The 14,927-nt window shown below is 52.5% G+C and overlaps 2 protein-coding genes across 3 annotated transcripts; one reads left to right on the forward strand and one right to left on the reverse strand.

Moving 5' to 3' along the window:
• Positions 1 to 351: 351 nt before the first annotated feature.
• NXNL1 (nucleoredoxin-like 1) lies at positions 352 to 4,378 on the reverse strand. Of its 2 annotated transcripts, none has more exons than XM_004950818.5 (2): positions 3,617 to 4,378; positions 352 to 2,249 (listed from the first exon to the last, which is right to left on the reverse strand). In XM_004950818.5, the coding sequence occupies exons 1-2, from the start codon at positions 3,841 to 3,843 to the stop codon at positions 1,952 to 1,954; spliced, it is 525 nt and encodes a 174-aa protein (XP_004950875.1). In that variant the 5' UTR covers positions 3,844 to 4,378; the 3' UTR covers positions 352 to 1,951. The 2 variants fall into 2 exon arrangements, with proteins under 2 accessions (XP_004950875.1, XP_423688.1); XM_423688.6 differs by having other exon boundaries at positions 3,518 to 4,378.
• Positions 4,379 to 4,539: 161 nt separating this feature from the next.
• Positions 4,540 to 14,635, forward strand: SLC27A1 (solute carrier family 27 member 1). The gene is made up of 13 exons (NM_001398142.1): positions 4,540 to 4,584; positions 4,707 to 4,874; positions 7,240 to 7,634; positions 7,988 to 8,149; positions 8,963 to 9,032; positions 9,128 to 9,219; positions 9,310 to 9,419; positions 10,333 to 10,542; positions 10,810 to 10,936; positions 11,164 to 11,301; positions 12,181 to 12,345; positions 13,028 to 13,174; positions 13,957 to 14,635. Exons 2-13 carry the CDS (start codon positions 4,708 to 4,710, stop codon positions 14,112 to 14,114), a joined length of 1,941 nt encoding a protein of 646 aa, NP_001385071.1. The 5' UTR covers positions 4,540 to 4,584; position 4,707; the 3' UTR covers positions 14,115 to 14,635.
• The last annotated feature ends 292 nt before the right edge of the window (positions 14,636 to 14,927 follow it).

Genomic DNA, 14,927 nt, shown 5'->3' on the forward strand with positions numbered 1-14,927 from the left:
GGTTCTGTGTTCTTTGAGGACCCAACACAACCCATTCCATGGTTCTGTGTTCTTTGAGGACCCAACCCATCCCACAGTTCCACGATCTTTAAGGCCTCTTCCAACCCAACCCATCCTATGACTCCATGATGATTCAATCTATTCTACATAGCGTTACTTTGGGTTGCTCAATGTCACCTCTTATCATACCCATAAATTGATCCCTGCCCAAATTCTGCTTTTTTGGCTTCCCACATATCGCAGAGCTTTACTTATTGATGACCTCATTTCGTGCTTTTCTCCAAGGTTGATTTAGGAGCATTATGGCATCTTCTACTTGGACAAAAAGAAACGGAAAATCAAGAAGAGGAATCAAAGACCTCATTTCTCTTTATTAGAACGTTGGCACAGTGACGCTTCCTGCTTCACTTTGTGCTTTGCTCGGTGTCATTTTCTCAGTGGGTTTGCTTTGTTGTTTTTTTTTTCCCCAAATAATTTGTTGGGTTTTCACAGAATAACCAAGAAAAGAACAATTTTTGGTTCTGAACAGAGAAAAACCCAATGAGTTAAAAACCCAATGGGTTAAAAACCCAACGGGTAGGGCTGGTAAAAGTCCACCTTTTATGTTATTTTTCTTTCAATAAATTCCAGTGTCGGGTGTCTTTCTATTGACACTGTGCCAATTTATGACCTCAGCATTCAATTCGAGGTGAAAACATTGCCCCCCACCTCCTTCCCATTTCTCCATGTTCATTATTTGTCATTAAAATCATTATCTGTTCCTCCCACTGTCTCTCATTGCCCCATTCATGACCACCGGAGCACAGCAGACAGCACAGTTTGACTCCTCCACAGATAAAGTGACCCGAAAGGACTTCCAGGCTTTATTTGCATCTTTTCACTCAGTGCCATACAGAACACGGGGAGCACCCGGAGAAGGATGTATATAACGCAGAGTCCCTCCCAACCATGTGTTTTATGGGATTATTCCTCGCCTACCTGTCCGACTTGCTAGGCAAAGAGGATTAAGAGAGAAAACGAGTCGAACCAGCTGCCCTTGCACAGCCTCTCTGTCTGCCTGCCAGCATTGCCCAGACCCTTCGCATCCCATGAGTTTCCAAATCCTTGGCTCTTCCCCTCGTGGTGGAATGGAGAACCCATAAATGAGCAACAGACAGCACGAGGAGCCGCGCGAGGGGGCAGAATGGGTTCGTTTCAGAACGATTTGACTTTCAGAAAATGAACACAATTTTAGCAGAATTTTTGAAGAAAGAGAGATGCTGGTGTTGGTGTTGTCCCCAGTCAATCGCATTGGGACAACAACCCAAAGGATGTCCCCAATTGATCACACTGGGACAACAACCCAAGGGATGTCCCCACTTGATCACACTGGGACAACAACCCAAGGGATGTCCCCACTTGATCACACTGGGACAACAACCCAAGGGATGTCCCCAGTTGATCACAATGGGACAACAACCCAAGGGATGTCCCCACTTGATCACACTGGGACAACAACCCAAGGGATGTCCCCAGTTGATCACAATGGGACAACAACCCAAGGGATGTCCCCAGTTGATCACAATGGGACAACAACCCAAGGGATGTCCCCAGTTGATCACAATGGGACAACAACCCAAGGGATGTCCCCAATTGATCACACTGGGACAACAACCCAAGGGATGTCCCCAGTTGATCACATTGGGACAACAACCCAAGGGATGTCCCCAGTTGATCACAATGGGACAGCAACCCATGGGATGTCCCCAATTGATCATACTGGGACAACAACCCAAGGGGTGTCCCCACTTGATCACACTGGGACAACAACCCATGGGATGTCCCCAATTGATCACACTGGGACAACAACCCATGGGATGTCCCCAGTTGATCACACTGGGACAACAACCCAAGGGATGTCCCCAGTTGATCACACCGGGACAACAACCCAAGGGACGTCCTGATTAGCCCCTTATGAGGACTCATCACCGTCCTCTTTCTGCTCTTCACTCCTGGGTTCCTCCCCCTTGCCCAGTTTGTACTTGAGGCGGCGGAGGGGGTCGGTGATGCTTCTCCTGGCACACTCATCGAAATCCTCTGCCAGTCGGAAGTTCCTGTCCACCAGCTCGGCTGCCTCCTGCCAGTTCTGGAAGCAGGCAGGCCCCATGCTGGTGATCTCATCCACGGCGTTCCCAACGATGACGTCCCCGTTGGGTTTCAGCACCACCACCCTGGGCACCTCAGACACCACAAAGCGCAGCTCCAGTTCCCTGCAAAGGGAAGAAATCTCAATTTAGGACGCGTTGAGGTCGTCCCACCGCACCCAGAGTTCCTCAACATCCATTATAGTACAAAGCCTGGAATTGCAGCGTGCTCCAAGAGGGGCTGGAAGGAGTTCTCAGCATCACCCACAGCTCGCTTGGACATTAATGAGGTTATGGTAAATACAATCACATTTCCTAATCGAGTGGGTGGCAATCAGCCTATGGCAATGGATTGGGTCTGGATGGGTCATAAGGTCCCTCCCAACCCAAACCGTTCTATGGTTAAACAATTCTCCAACCCAACATTCAGTGAATCTGTGATTCTACAAATCTTGATTCTATGAATCTATGATCCTATTATTTGATGATCTTTAAGGCCCCTTCCAACCCAAACCATTCTATGGTTCTATGATCTTCAAGGTCATTTCCAGCCCAAACCACCCTAAGATTCTGTGACCTTTAAGGATCCTTCCAACCCAACCCATTCTGTCATTCTATGATTCTATGGTCTTTAAGGTCCCATTCAGCCCAACCATTCCATGATTCCACCTTTCTATGATCCTATAATCCTATCATCTTTAAGAACCCTTCCAGCCCAAGAAGTTCTGTCTCTACGGTTCTGTTTCTACAAATCTATCATCTTCGAAGTCCCTTCCAACCCAACCCATTCTTTGTTTCTATCATCTTTAAGGATCCTTCCAACCCAAACCCAAGACATCGTATGGTTCTGTGATCTTTAAGGTCCCTTCCAACCTGTATGGGAACTGTTGAATCACGGCCTGAACCTCTGATTGACCACCTGAGGCGAACGCTGAGTCAGCTGCAGGGGCACAGCTGAACACAGTTTCACCTGAGTGACCGAAAGGGGTGGAGCCGGGCTGCACCTCTCCCAGACCCCATTTAAGGGCTGACTGCCAACGAGGAAGGGTCTCTATGTGGAGATCACTCCTCTTGGAGCCCTTCTGTGAGCCCAGGACACAGGTAAGCTCTTTATTTCATTACTCCTTTGTAATGCGATAATCCCTCTGGTCCTATACCTGTTTACCTTACAATCTGTTTGCCGTACACAACCAAACCCACTTTGTGATCCTATGGTTCTGTGATCTTTAAGGTCCCTTCCAACCGGAACCATCCTACGGTTCTATGACACTTAAGATCCCTCCCCACCCAACCCACATACAGTTCTATGATACTTACAGCCCCTTCCCTCCCAACCACTCCATCGTCCTGCAGTTCTCCGACCCCGAAGAACCCCCCGCAGCCCCCCCACCCACCTCTTGAACTCATCCCTGAAGGGTAACGACAGCCACCTCCTGGGCATGGACCTCAGGAAGGCCTCCTCCTGCTGCGCGGTGGCGTCTCGGGACACGTACACCAAACACAGCTGCGATGCCCGTTCCACGTAGAACTCATCCGTCAACCTGACGAAGAAATCCTTCAGCCGTGGGGCGAAGCTCTGACAGCGCGGGCACTCCGCCGCCCCGAAATACAGCAGCATCACTCTGTTCTCCAGGGCTGAACACCGCTCCCGCTCCGTCTCCACCTCATCCCTGTCCCTGTTGTTGACGATCAACACTTTCCCAGCGAACAGAGAGGCCATGGGGGGGGGGGAGGGCGGGGAACGGCGGATCCCAACGAGGGATGTGCGGAGCCACGGGTGCCCAAACGGGGCGGGATGTGACAAACAGCCCCGGCGCTCCCCCCGCCCCCTCCCCGCTCCCGGCTGCTATTCATAGCGGCAATCGGATTAAAGCGAGGGGTCAATGCGTGCGGGGGCGGCGCTGCGTTGGGTCCCTGGCACAGATCCCACAGCGCTGGGGGGTGAGAGATGGGGCACTGCGTCTTAACGGGGCGGACAAGCAAACAGGCAAGCACAGCAACCAACAGCAGCTCGTTCTCCGTTAGAATTAAGGCCAAAAAGAAGTCTTTTCCCGGTGCGGCTGTCCCGGTTTTCTCGCACAGAGGGATGGAGCCTCCGTTCTTCTCCGCGTTAACGGGAGAAACAGAAAGGACAACTCCGTTTTCTATTAGAATTACGGCTCCGACGCCTTTTCCCGGTGCTTTTTGCCCCATTCCCCCTTCTTCGCCTCGGGGACAGCGAAGCGGAACACCGCTCCGCCGCGCCGCGCTCCGTTAAGGTCCGCCCCGCTCCGCTCCCCCCACACCAAGGACAGCTCCGCCCCTCGCCTCGCCCAATCAGGGACCGCCCTCTGAGCTCTCCACCAATCAGATCGCGCGCCGCAGGATGGTCCCGCCCACCGGGGGGCAGCCCAGGTTTCCTCCGCAGCGCCGCTCGGAGCTCCGCGGTCGGATCCGCTGCGGGCGGCGGAGCGGTGCGGAGGTACGGCGGGAGCGCAGTGCGGGACGGGGGGTCGGGGGTCGGACGGAAGGGCTCACGGCGGGGCCGGGGTCGTGGTTTCGCGGTCCGGGACGCGCGGCCGTGACCGCTCCTTCCCTCCGCAGCATGCAGCCCGTGGGGGTGTGCACCGCGTCGCTGGGATCGCTGGGGCTGATGCGGTTCTTTGGGGTTCCGTGGGCGTGGAGCCTGGCGGCAGCGCTGGGCATCGGCCTGGGAAGCGGAGGGTGGAGGCTGCTGAGGGTCATCTGCAAAACGGCGCTGCGGGATCTCTTGTAAGTGCTGCGGGGCCGTGCGGGGCTCGGGGCTCCGTGCCCGGTACGGTGTGCGCGGTGCCCCACGCCCGGTGCCCGGCACCCGCTGTCCGTTACCCGGTGCTCAGCATCCGCTACCTGGCGCCCATTGCCGCGTTCCCAGTGCTCTGTTCCCTGTACCCCGTGCCCGCTATCCAGCGCCTGCTACCCACGGTCCTCTTCCCAGTATCCAGAACCCGGTGCCCCCACGCCCCGTGCCCCACGCCCGGTGCCCCGTGCCCCACGCCCGGTGCCCCGTGCCCCACGCCCGGTGCCCCGTGCCCCACGCCCGGTGCCCCGTGCCCCACGCCCTGTGCCCCGTGCCCCACGCCCTGTGCCCCGTGCCCCACGCCCTGTGCCCCGTGCCCCACGCCCTGTGCCCGGTGCCCCACGCCCTGTGCCCAGTATCTGGTGCCCAGTACTCAGTGCCTGGCACTCAGTGCCCAGTACCTTGTTCCCAGTACCCGGTATCCTGTGCTCTGTGTCCTGTCCCCAGTGCCCAGTACCCTGTGCCCCGTACCCAATGTCTGGCACCTGGTGCCCAGTGCCCAGAACCCTACACCCAGTACTTTGTGCCCAGAACCTGGTGCCCAATATCCAGGATCCGGTACCCAATACCTTGTTCCCAGTGCCCCAAACCTGCTGCCCAGTGCCCTTTTCCCATTGCCCGGTACCTTGTGCTTATAACCTGCTTCCCTGTATCCTGCTCCCAGTGCCCAGTAACTGCTGCCTCATTCCCAGTGCTTGTTCCCCACAACGTGGTATCCTGCAGGATGCACATCCCACGCCCACCCCGCTGCCATCCCCGCGCTCCCAGTTCCACCCCAGTGCCAGCACTGGTTCCGGCCCAGTTCAGCCGCTCAGCCCCAGTGACGTGAGGATGTTTCCTGCTCTCCTCTCTGCCTTCAAGGAGTGAAATGTGGGGATGGGAGCAGCATGAGCAAGGAGCGCTGCTATTCCTTATAGCTGTCTCACTGAGTTCCGTGGTTTTTAGCCCATTTTTGGGGGGGATGTGCTTTGAATTTGTAAGGATTTAGGGCCGTTGCCTTGGCCAGCTCTGCCTGGCTTTGCTGTGGCTGTCACTGAGCTTTGAAGAGCTGCTTCCTCCCGATTGCCCGGCGAGCTGGGAAGAATGGCAGAAAATAAACCGGGCGGAATAAAACCCTTAAAGTATCTGGAAAGTGTGGCTCGTGACACAAAAGGGTCCTCTGTTCTGCGCTTGGCACCGCTCCGCGGAAGGTCACCGCGCAACCCAACCATCGCCAACAGCTCCGTTTGTGGGATCCCTTCCCCCTCCCCTCCGTGCTCATTGACACTCTGCTGTGGGGGTTTCTTTAAGGGCTGATATTAAATGACATTTGGAGTTTCTGGGGATTCATCCAAAGTCTCATGGAGCAATAATTCCCTCCTTGATGTCGGCGGAAGAGAAGAGCGCCGCGCTGCCTCCATCTGTCCCATCTCCAGAAGGAAATGGGATCCGTGGTGCTGTACCTTGGGATGTATTCTGATAAATTATCCGTTATTCATTGCATGATCACTGAAATCTGTGCTTTCTTCCTCCCCTCCGACCATCCCAGGGCCGAAGGGGGAACAATTGGCTTTGTTTCCTTCGTTGCTCCGCTTTATGAGTGGTGATGTTGGCTTTATCACTTAAACAATCACCGATCCTAAGGCGTAAAACTGTATAAATAGCACAAAAATGCTGAAAAACATCCCGGCAAGAGGGGTGCTGTCTGTGTAAGATCACATTTCCTTTCTAGGTGAAAGAAATCACTGCAAAGCTTTTTTTTTTAACCCCCAGTCATATCCTTGAAAGAAAAACCCGTGGCTTAGCATCGCTTGTTTGAGCTGACACCGGCATTCAGGTTTATGGATGACCCTTGGTTTGAGGCATGGAAAGTGCCAGAATTGTTGGTGTTTTTGTGACTTTTTTTCACCATAATGCTAAAAGTCGTTGTTTTCCATAGAGCGGCAGTGGTCCAAAGTTCAGTGTCAATGTGGTCGAGGTGTCCAAGGGGTTGGATTCTGATGGGACTCCCATATGGGGTACACACACTGCGCGTCATTTTCCATAGGGAAATCAGTGCTGTATTTCACTCAGAAGCGGCGGTATTTTAAAAAAGTAACTTGAATTAATTTCAGTATAAACCAAAGATTGTAAAGTAGACCTACAAGAGCTGTCCGTGAAGCGTGGTGGCCTTCCAGATAACACCAAGAGTGTCCCAACAGAGAGAATCATTGATGTTGCTATCAGCGTCGTATTTCCTTCTGGAGGACGTTGCAGTTCCTCGTGGAGAACGCCGTCAATCCTTCTGGGTTTCTTATTTCTCCTCTTTCTTTGCTTCAGTGGCCTCTCGGTGCTGTTACGAGTGAAGTACAAGTTACGATGGCACCAAAAAAACAAGAACACCGTTCCCAAGATGTTCCAGGACGTCGTCTGCCGGCACCCCGACAAAGTGGCCCTGATTTACGAGGCCACGGGTGAGAAGTGGACCTTCCGTTGGCTGGACAAGTATTCCAACGCCGTGGCCAACTTCTTCTACCAGCAGGGCTTCCGCCTCGGGGACGTCATTGCCATCTTCATGGAGAGCCGCCCCGAGTTCGTCGGCCTCTGGTTGGGGATGGCGAAAGTCGGCATCGAAGCGGCCCTCATTAACTTCAATCTGCGCTTGGATTCTCTGGTTTACTGCATAACGACGTCGGGTGCCAAAGCGGTGATTTTTGGAGGAGAGCTGTCCTCAGGTGGGCTACCTGCGTGCCCGGCTGATCATAGAGTCGTGGGGTGGGTTGGCATGGAAGGGACTTCATATCACAGAAGCGTGGAATGGCTGGGTTGGAAGGGTCCTTGAGGATCATAGTGCCACAGAACGGGTTGGAAGGGTCCTTAAAGATCGCAGAGCCATAAAATGGGTTGGAAGGGGCCTTGAAGAGCGTAGGACCACGGAACAATAGAATGGGTTGGAATCTGAACCTAGTTCTTCAGGTCCTCTCATTGCAGCGACACTTTGGGGCACAATGGGACATTGCACGGATTATTTTTGCTACTGCCTACCGCGTTGCATTTCTTGCAAAGCATTTCTTGCTTTATGTTGCAGCAATAACCGAAGTGAATGGCATGCTGGGGAAGAACATGGCCAAGTTCTGCTCTGGTGACTACAACCCAGAAGTTGTTCCTGCAGAGACCAGGCACTTGGATCCTCTTCTGAGCACCGCATCGAAGTCACCACCAACTCAGATCCCGGCCAAAGGCTTGGATGGTTGTGTTATCAGCAGTCTCTATTTCTTAGTGGGATGTCCATAAGAATCATAGAACCGTAGAATCATCAAAGTTGGAAGAGACCTCAAAGAGTCCAACCATCAACCCATCACCACCATGCCCACTAAACCACACCATGTAGAGCTGGGCTAGGAGACAGCAAAAGAGAGATTAAATCAACCCTGTTTGGGGTCACAGATAGAAAAAGGAAAACAATAGGGAAAAGGAACAAAATGTAAGATTGTGGTTGCAGGGTATTCTGGATTAAGTTTCTCAGTAGCTGAGATTTGCAAGGAAACAAAATATAAGATCCAGGTTTGAAGGCATTCTGGATTAATCTTTTCCATAGCTGAGGTTTCCATGCACATCTGAGATCAATCAGGCGTGAGATTCCCATCTAGGAATTTGTTTCCCATGGAGGAACAGTGGCGTGGAAGAGGCTGGAGGCATTTCTTCCTTTAGAGTTTTCATTGCAGGGCCTCAGGTATCTCAGCTTTTCCTCTAGATTGCTTCGGAATTAGGGTTTGAGCTGGAGAGCTCATCAAATTCCAGGGCCATTTGCATAGAGGTGTGTGGGTCTCATCCTCGGAGCTCTGCAGACTCTTTGTATGTGTTTATTTATTTACCCATATGAACAACATCCAGACCTTCTCCTAGGGGTATACCTCAACGCCCGCGTCAGCCTTTGAGCTCTGTGGTCAGCGCCCATCCTCAAGTGCTCTGATCGGAACAAAGCCTAAAAGCACCTTTTTATGAGGGGTTTTCTCAGAGAGCTGAGGTCAGTCGGCCTGACGCCTGTTTTCTGCTCTTCCAGATCGTCTCTTTTACATCTACACTTCGGGTACGACGGGAATGCCCAAAGCTGCCATTGTGGTGCACAGCAGGTGAGGACCCAAGGAGACAGTTCCTTCTTGCAATGCTTTTCACGTCGTGAAAGCTGAAGCTTTGTTTGCCCCATGTCCTCATCCTGTTCTTGCAGGTATTACCGCATCGCTGCCTTTGGGTACTACGCCTACAGGATGCACCCGGAGGACATCCTCTACAACTGCCTTCCGCTCTACCACTCCGCAGGCGAGCATCCCCTGCCCCGTATCCACACTGGGATCCTCCACCTGTCCCCATGAACGACCCCAAGCCAACCTTGGGCTCTTTGTTTTCCAGGTAACATCATGGGAGTTGGCCAGTGCCTCATTCACGGCCTCACCGTGGTCATCAGGAAGAAGTTCTCTGCCAGTCGCTTCTGGGATGACTGCGCCAAGTACAGATGCACGGTGAGGGCTCTGCTGGCTCGCTGCTTTACCACCCATCTCTGCATGATCCCCTTGTCCCAGAGCCGTGGGAGGAATCAGTACGGTTTGATATTGGTTGACGTAACGAATGGAATTAGAAGTGTGACCTCAATAGGTGGGATTTCGAAGAGAGATCCCAAGCGCTGCCCCTGAGCTGTAGTTTGGACAATTAAAATCCTCGTGTATCTCCAACAATCTGTTTTATTCCCTTTACTGAATCTTTCAGTGGGTTTTGTAGAAATATTCCCCCCTCACGATATTCTTGGTGCTTGATAGAAAATAACAAGGCTCTGATAAAGGGAGAGTTTCTGTCCCCGGTGAAGGCAGTGGTAGAAATGCAGTGTGTTTCAGGATATGATGGAATGGAGTACAAACACAACAGCTTTTAAATCCAGCACTTTGGTAACTTCAGCCTCAGGAAGAAACAACAGCATCCAAACTAACCTTCATCAGTTCTCTATAAGGTGTGCTGTGGTGTGATTGAACTGCCAGTGCCATCGTAGGGATGTAGGATCAAGGCTTAGGGCTGTCTTTCACCCATCCTCACCTGCTCGCTCTACAGAATCACCAAGGCTGAATCTTAGAACACAGACATCTGTTGTAATTGGGGGAAAGGTCTTTGAGAACTTGAGTTCTCTTGGCAGCTCGTTGTCGCTGAATACTTGCTTGTGTCGGTGCCAACATCACCTACTAATTTAAGCAGCTCTTTCTCCTTCCTGGTGTTTATCTTACCCTTCTCCCATAAGGAATATTTATAGGTGGCAATTGGATCCCCACTCAGCATTCACTTTGTGACATCCAGCTTTTTGCTTACAGCCGACCACTTGTTTCCCCAGTCTTCCCGGAGCGCGCCCAGAACCCATCCTGAGCGATGTCTTTGTGTTTGCTGCTTCAGATTATTCAGTATATCGGGGAAATCTGCAGGTATCTTCTGAACCAGCCAGTCCGAGAGTCGGAAACGCAGCACTGCGTGCGGCTGGCAGTGGGCAACGGGTTGAGACCCACCATCTGGGAGGACTTCACCAAGCGCTTCCGCATCAAGCAGATCGGGGAGTTCTACGGAGCCACCGAGTGCAACTGCAGCATTGCCAACTTGGATGGGAAGGTGAGGGGAGAGGAAAGGTGGAGAGGAGCGCGTGGAAGGGAAAAAGCTCTGCCTGCTTCCCTGCTTCTCTGCACATTGCATTCCAGAGATGATGAAGAGCTACATCGGTAAATAAGAACAGTGTGCACACAAAAAAAAGTGGAAAAACTCTTACATTCAGGGCAAATTTCAAATTGAGAGGGAATAAAGAGCAGAGAATTCCCAGCATACAAAACCCAAGCTGTTTTCTTCAGCCTTTTGGGTTTTTTTTTTTCTGTTTTTTGGAAGGTCGGTGCCTGCGGCTTCAACAGTCGGATCTTGCCCAACGTTTATCCCATTCGTTTGGTGAAGGTGAATGAGGACACAATGGAGCTGATCCGTGATTCCAGAGGGCTGTGCGTCCCGTGTCGCCCAGGTGAGCGTTGACTTGAAGTAATTTACTGCAGTTCTTTGTCCTAAGAACAAACACTTTATGAGCTCTGATAGGTTTAAGGGGTTTGTGGTGTCGTATATGGGTTTTTCCTTCTAGATCTCTGATGATGGATCAGTTCCTTTAGTGAGGGTCTTTGGGACAAGCAATGATGGGATGGAATACATTGTAACTTGGTGTCATCTTGTGCTGTTTGGTCTTCTTTCCTGCAGGAGAGCCGGGATTACTCGTAGGCCAGATAAATCAACAGGATCCCCTGCGTCGCTTCGATGGCTACGTCAATGAGAGTGCCACCCACAAGAAGATTGCTTACAATGTGCTCCAGAAGGGAGACCAGGCCTACCTGTCAGGTACTGGGCTCACTGGTACTGCAGGTGTTCCTCAGCACTGTGCCAAGATCACGGAACCATGGAAGGGTTGGGTTGGAAGGGACCTTAAAGATAACAGAACCATGGAAGGGTTGGGTGGGAAGGGACCTTAAGGATAACAGAACCATGGAAGGGTTGGGTTGGAAGGGACCTTAAGGATCACGGAACCATGGAAGGGTTGGGTTGGAAGGGACCTTAAGGATAACAGAACCATGGAAGGGTTGGGTTGGAAGGGACCTTAAGGATCACGGAACCATGGAAGGGTTGGGTTGGAAGGGACCTTAAGGATCACGGAACCATGGAAGGGTTGGGTTGGAAGGGACCTTAAGGATCACGGAACCATGGAAGGGTTGGGTTGGAAGGGACCTTAAGGATAACAGAACCATGGAAGGGTTGGGTTGGAAGGGACCTTAAGGATCACGGAACCATGGAAGGGTTGGGTTGGAAGGGACCTTAAAGATCACAGAACAGAAGGGATCTTGTAGCCCATCCAGTTCCAACCCCTGCTGTGGGCTGGTTGCCACCCACCAGACCAGGTTGGTTCGATGACACCTAAACCTGAGATCTTTTGAGAGGAGCAGATGTGTTGGTGTTTGGAAGTTGCCAGCTGTTGAGCTGCTGTGGATTTAATGAGCAATGCTTATGTTCCAAGGAGGGGGAAGTTTTCCTCTGCCCTTTTTCTGCAGCTGCAGCTTTGTTCTCTCCCATAATGTGGAGGTGCAGTGGACGGTGGTGGAAAGTCACTCACCTGGCTCTGCGGTTCCATGGGAAGAAGACAGTGCAGCATCTGGGGGGAACAACAGAGGGTGATGTACAGCTGAGCTGAGACCCAAAGTGATTTGGTGTCTTCTCTCCCTCCAGGAGATGTGTTGGTGATGGATGAGCTCGGCTACATGTACTTCAGAGATCGCAGCGGAGACACCTTCCGATGGCGAGGAGAGAATGTCTCTACCACAGAAGTGGAAGGGATGTTGAGTCACATCCTCAACCAGACGGACGTCGCGGTGTATGGAGTGGAAGTGCCAGGTAGCATCTCAAGTCAGAAGTCTCAAGCTTTTGGGAGAATGGGAAGGAGTAAACATACCAAACGTGTGTCATGCTGTGGGGCAGGTAGAACTTGGTCACCTCTGCTGAAACCAGGCACCTGGAAAGGAGAGGGTGTCATAGAGGCCAAGAGGGGAGGTTGATGCTGTTGCATTCGTTCTGAGCAGTGGGAATCACCTGAGATGTGGCCATAAGGGAAATCCTCCAGGCCTCCACCATCTCTGCACCCTCCGCTGTGCTCAGATCCCCATCAACCCTGAACTGGGGAGCCCAGCACTGGGCCCAGTGCTCCAGGTGGGGTCTCCCCAGTGCAAAGCAGAGGGAGGAGCACCTCCCTCGCCCTGCTGGCCATACTCTGGGCAATGCACCCCAGGGTTCCGTTGGCCTTCTTGGCCACCAGGACACACTGCTGGCTCGTGGTCAGCCATTGGCCACCAGGACCCCCAGGTCCTCCTCTGCAGAGCTCCTTTCCACTGCTCAGCCCCGGCCCGAACTGATGCATGCGGTTGTTCCTCCCCACGTGTAGAATTCTACACTTGCTCGTGTTAAGCCTCATCAGGTTCCTCTCTGCCAAACTCTCTGGCCCCTATCAACACTTGAATCTCCTAAATATTTCATGCTTAACTCATGCTGCCTTTTGGTGCCACCCCCTCTTTTATTTCAGGGGTGGAAGGAAAAGCTGGAATGGCAGCAATCGCAGATCCTAAAACGAAAGTGAACCCCAACATTCTGTACCAGGAGCTCCAGAAAGTTCTGCCTTCCTACGCCCGGCCCATCTTCCTCCGTCTTTCACCCCAGGTTGACACCACAGGTAGGGACGATCCCCATCTGCTGCTCTGGGCCAACTTTTAGCTCGAAGGGGGAACTTTTATTTGGCAGCCAGCTGAGAAAGCAGCCCTTAGGCAATGTGCTGTAACTGGAGCCACTTGGTTGGCTGCCATTCATCTTCTGCCAGAGGTTGCGTAATAAAATCCTCGCTTGTAGTCAACAAATACCATTAATAAAAGCTGGAGCTCAGTCTTAAGCAAGCAACAAGCTTGTTACACGCTTTAAAACGGGAGCACAGCAGGAAGAAAGCTCTCAGAAATGGTATCCATGTGGCTACGGAGGGGCTTTGCATGCACAGAGAAGAGGGGAGGAGGCCCTGAGCTCCTCTCCCTCCGTGCTGCACCACCTGCTGCCTTTTGTGGGCTGTTGTGTGGTCGTCTTCTGGTCACACCGTGTCTACGTGCCCTTAACTTTGCTTGAAGCACAACCAGCAGCCACAGCAACAGGCGATGCTTTGGCTGCTTGCTTTGGTGCTTTCCGTTTCCTGTGAGCTCTTTCCATTTTCTGGGAATCCACAGAGTCCTCCCAATTTTCTGGGAATCCAGAGAGCTTTTTCCATTTCCTGGGAACCCAGAGAGCCACTTCTTGTCTTTGGAGAAGTAAAAATCGCACAGGCTTCACAGAGGAACGCAGTGGCAAACAGAATAGTTGCAAATTCTTAAGCAGAACTCTGACTGAAAATGAAATGTGACGTTTCTCCCTTGGGGCGTTTCGGATACAAAGCCTTTCCTTCAAAATATTTTCTCCTTTCTCCCTTCTCTGAAGGCACTTTTAAGATCCAGAAGACCCGCCTGCAGAGGGAAGGCTTCGACCCCCACCAGACGTCGGACCGGCTGTATTTCCTGGATGTAAAGCTGGGAAAATACGTTCCGTTGGATGAATGCCTTTACGCCAGGATTTGCTCCGGGAAAGTCGCCTTATGATTGAGCCTGGATCAAACCTTGATGATGAACTGGAAAGATGATGCTTGTGGGAAGCTGATAGGCAACGTGAGACCCTCCGACAGTGAAAGCACCAGCAGGGAAACCTCTCTCGGGGTGTTGCCCTCACCTAAAGCACATTAACCCAGCGAGCACTGACCCATTAACCCGCTGCCACGCTGATAGAGAGGATTTTTGTAGCTGCTCCCCACTGCTGTGCTGTCAGTGGGAGAGGTTTTGTGGTGATATTTATGGACGTGCCCCACATGGGTTTGTTTGTGCTCCATCTGTGGACCGTACTTAACGAGTTAGGCTTTTAACAGAGCAGTCTTTAATTGCGTTTAGGTCACGTTTTACCTTAACGACGCCTGGGAATCTGACCCGTGCCAAGCCCTTAGGGCTGGGTGTTATGGACATGAGGGGTTGAGGCCTCTGAGCTCAGAGCAGGCTTTGGGGTGCGGGGAGATGGAGAGCAGCCGTGCTGTGAGTGAAGCCTGAGGAAATGTTAATGAGTGCTGCTGAGCAAGCTGTGACGTGTTTTCATTATTTGGGGGGCACGGGAGCCAGGCGAGAGTTAACACAAAGGGATGGTTGTGTGCAGCGTCTCCTTCCACTGCTTCTCGCTGAAGGAGAGCGGTGAGTTCTCTTAGGCCGGGCTGAGGCTGAGGGCGCTGGGCTGAAGCCCTCACGCAAGGCCGAGGTCTCAGCCCTCGACTAGGCCGCAGGTTGCTAGGCAACGCGCAGCGCTCCCCACTTCCGCCTCTGGCTGCGAAGCCGCCTTCGGCACGCTCCACACTTCCGCCTCCCGCTGTGACG

Source organism: Gallus gallus, chromosome 30, assembly GCF_016699485.2.
Source record: "Gallus gallus isolate bGalGal1 chromosome 30, bGalGal1.mat.broiler.GRCg7b, whole genome shotgun sequence".
Classification (NCBI taxonomy): domain Eukaryota; kingdom Metazoa; phylum Chordata; class Aves; order Galliformes; family Phasianidae; genus Gallus; species Gallus gallus.

Bases quoted from the DNA above. Each gene is read 5' to 3' on its own strand.
- NXNL1 (XM_423688.6), bottom strand. From the start codon at position 3,843: ATGGCCTCTCTGTTCGCTGGGAAAGTGTTGATCGTCAACAACAGGGAC. The intron at 2,250-3,517 runs GTGGGTGGGGGG...TTCCCTTTGCAG, and splicing joins TTCAGGGATGAGTTCAAGAG to GGAACTGGAGCTGCGCTTTG.
- SLC27A1 (NM_001398142.1), top strand. From the start codon at position 4,708: ATGCAGCCCGTGGGGGTGTGCACCGCGTCGCTGGGATCGCTGGGGCTG. The intron at 9,033-9,127 runs GTGAGGACCCAA...CTGTTCTTGCAG, and splicing joins GCCATTGTGGTGCACAGCAG to GTATTACCGCATCGCTGCCT. The intron at 10,543-10,809 runs GTGAGGGGAGAG...GTTTTTTGGAAG, and splicing joins TTGCCAACTTGGATGGGAAG to GTCGGTGCCTGCGGCTTCAA.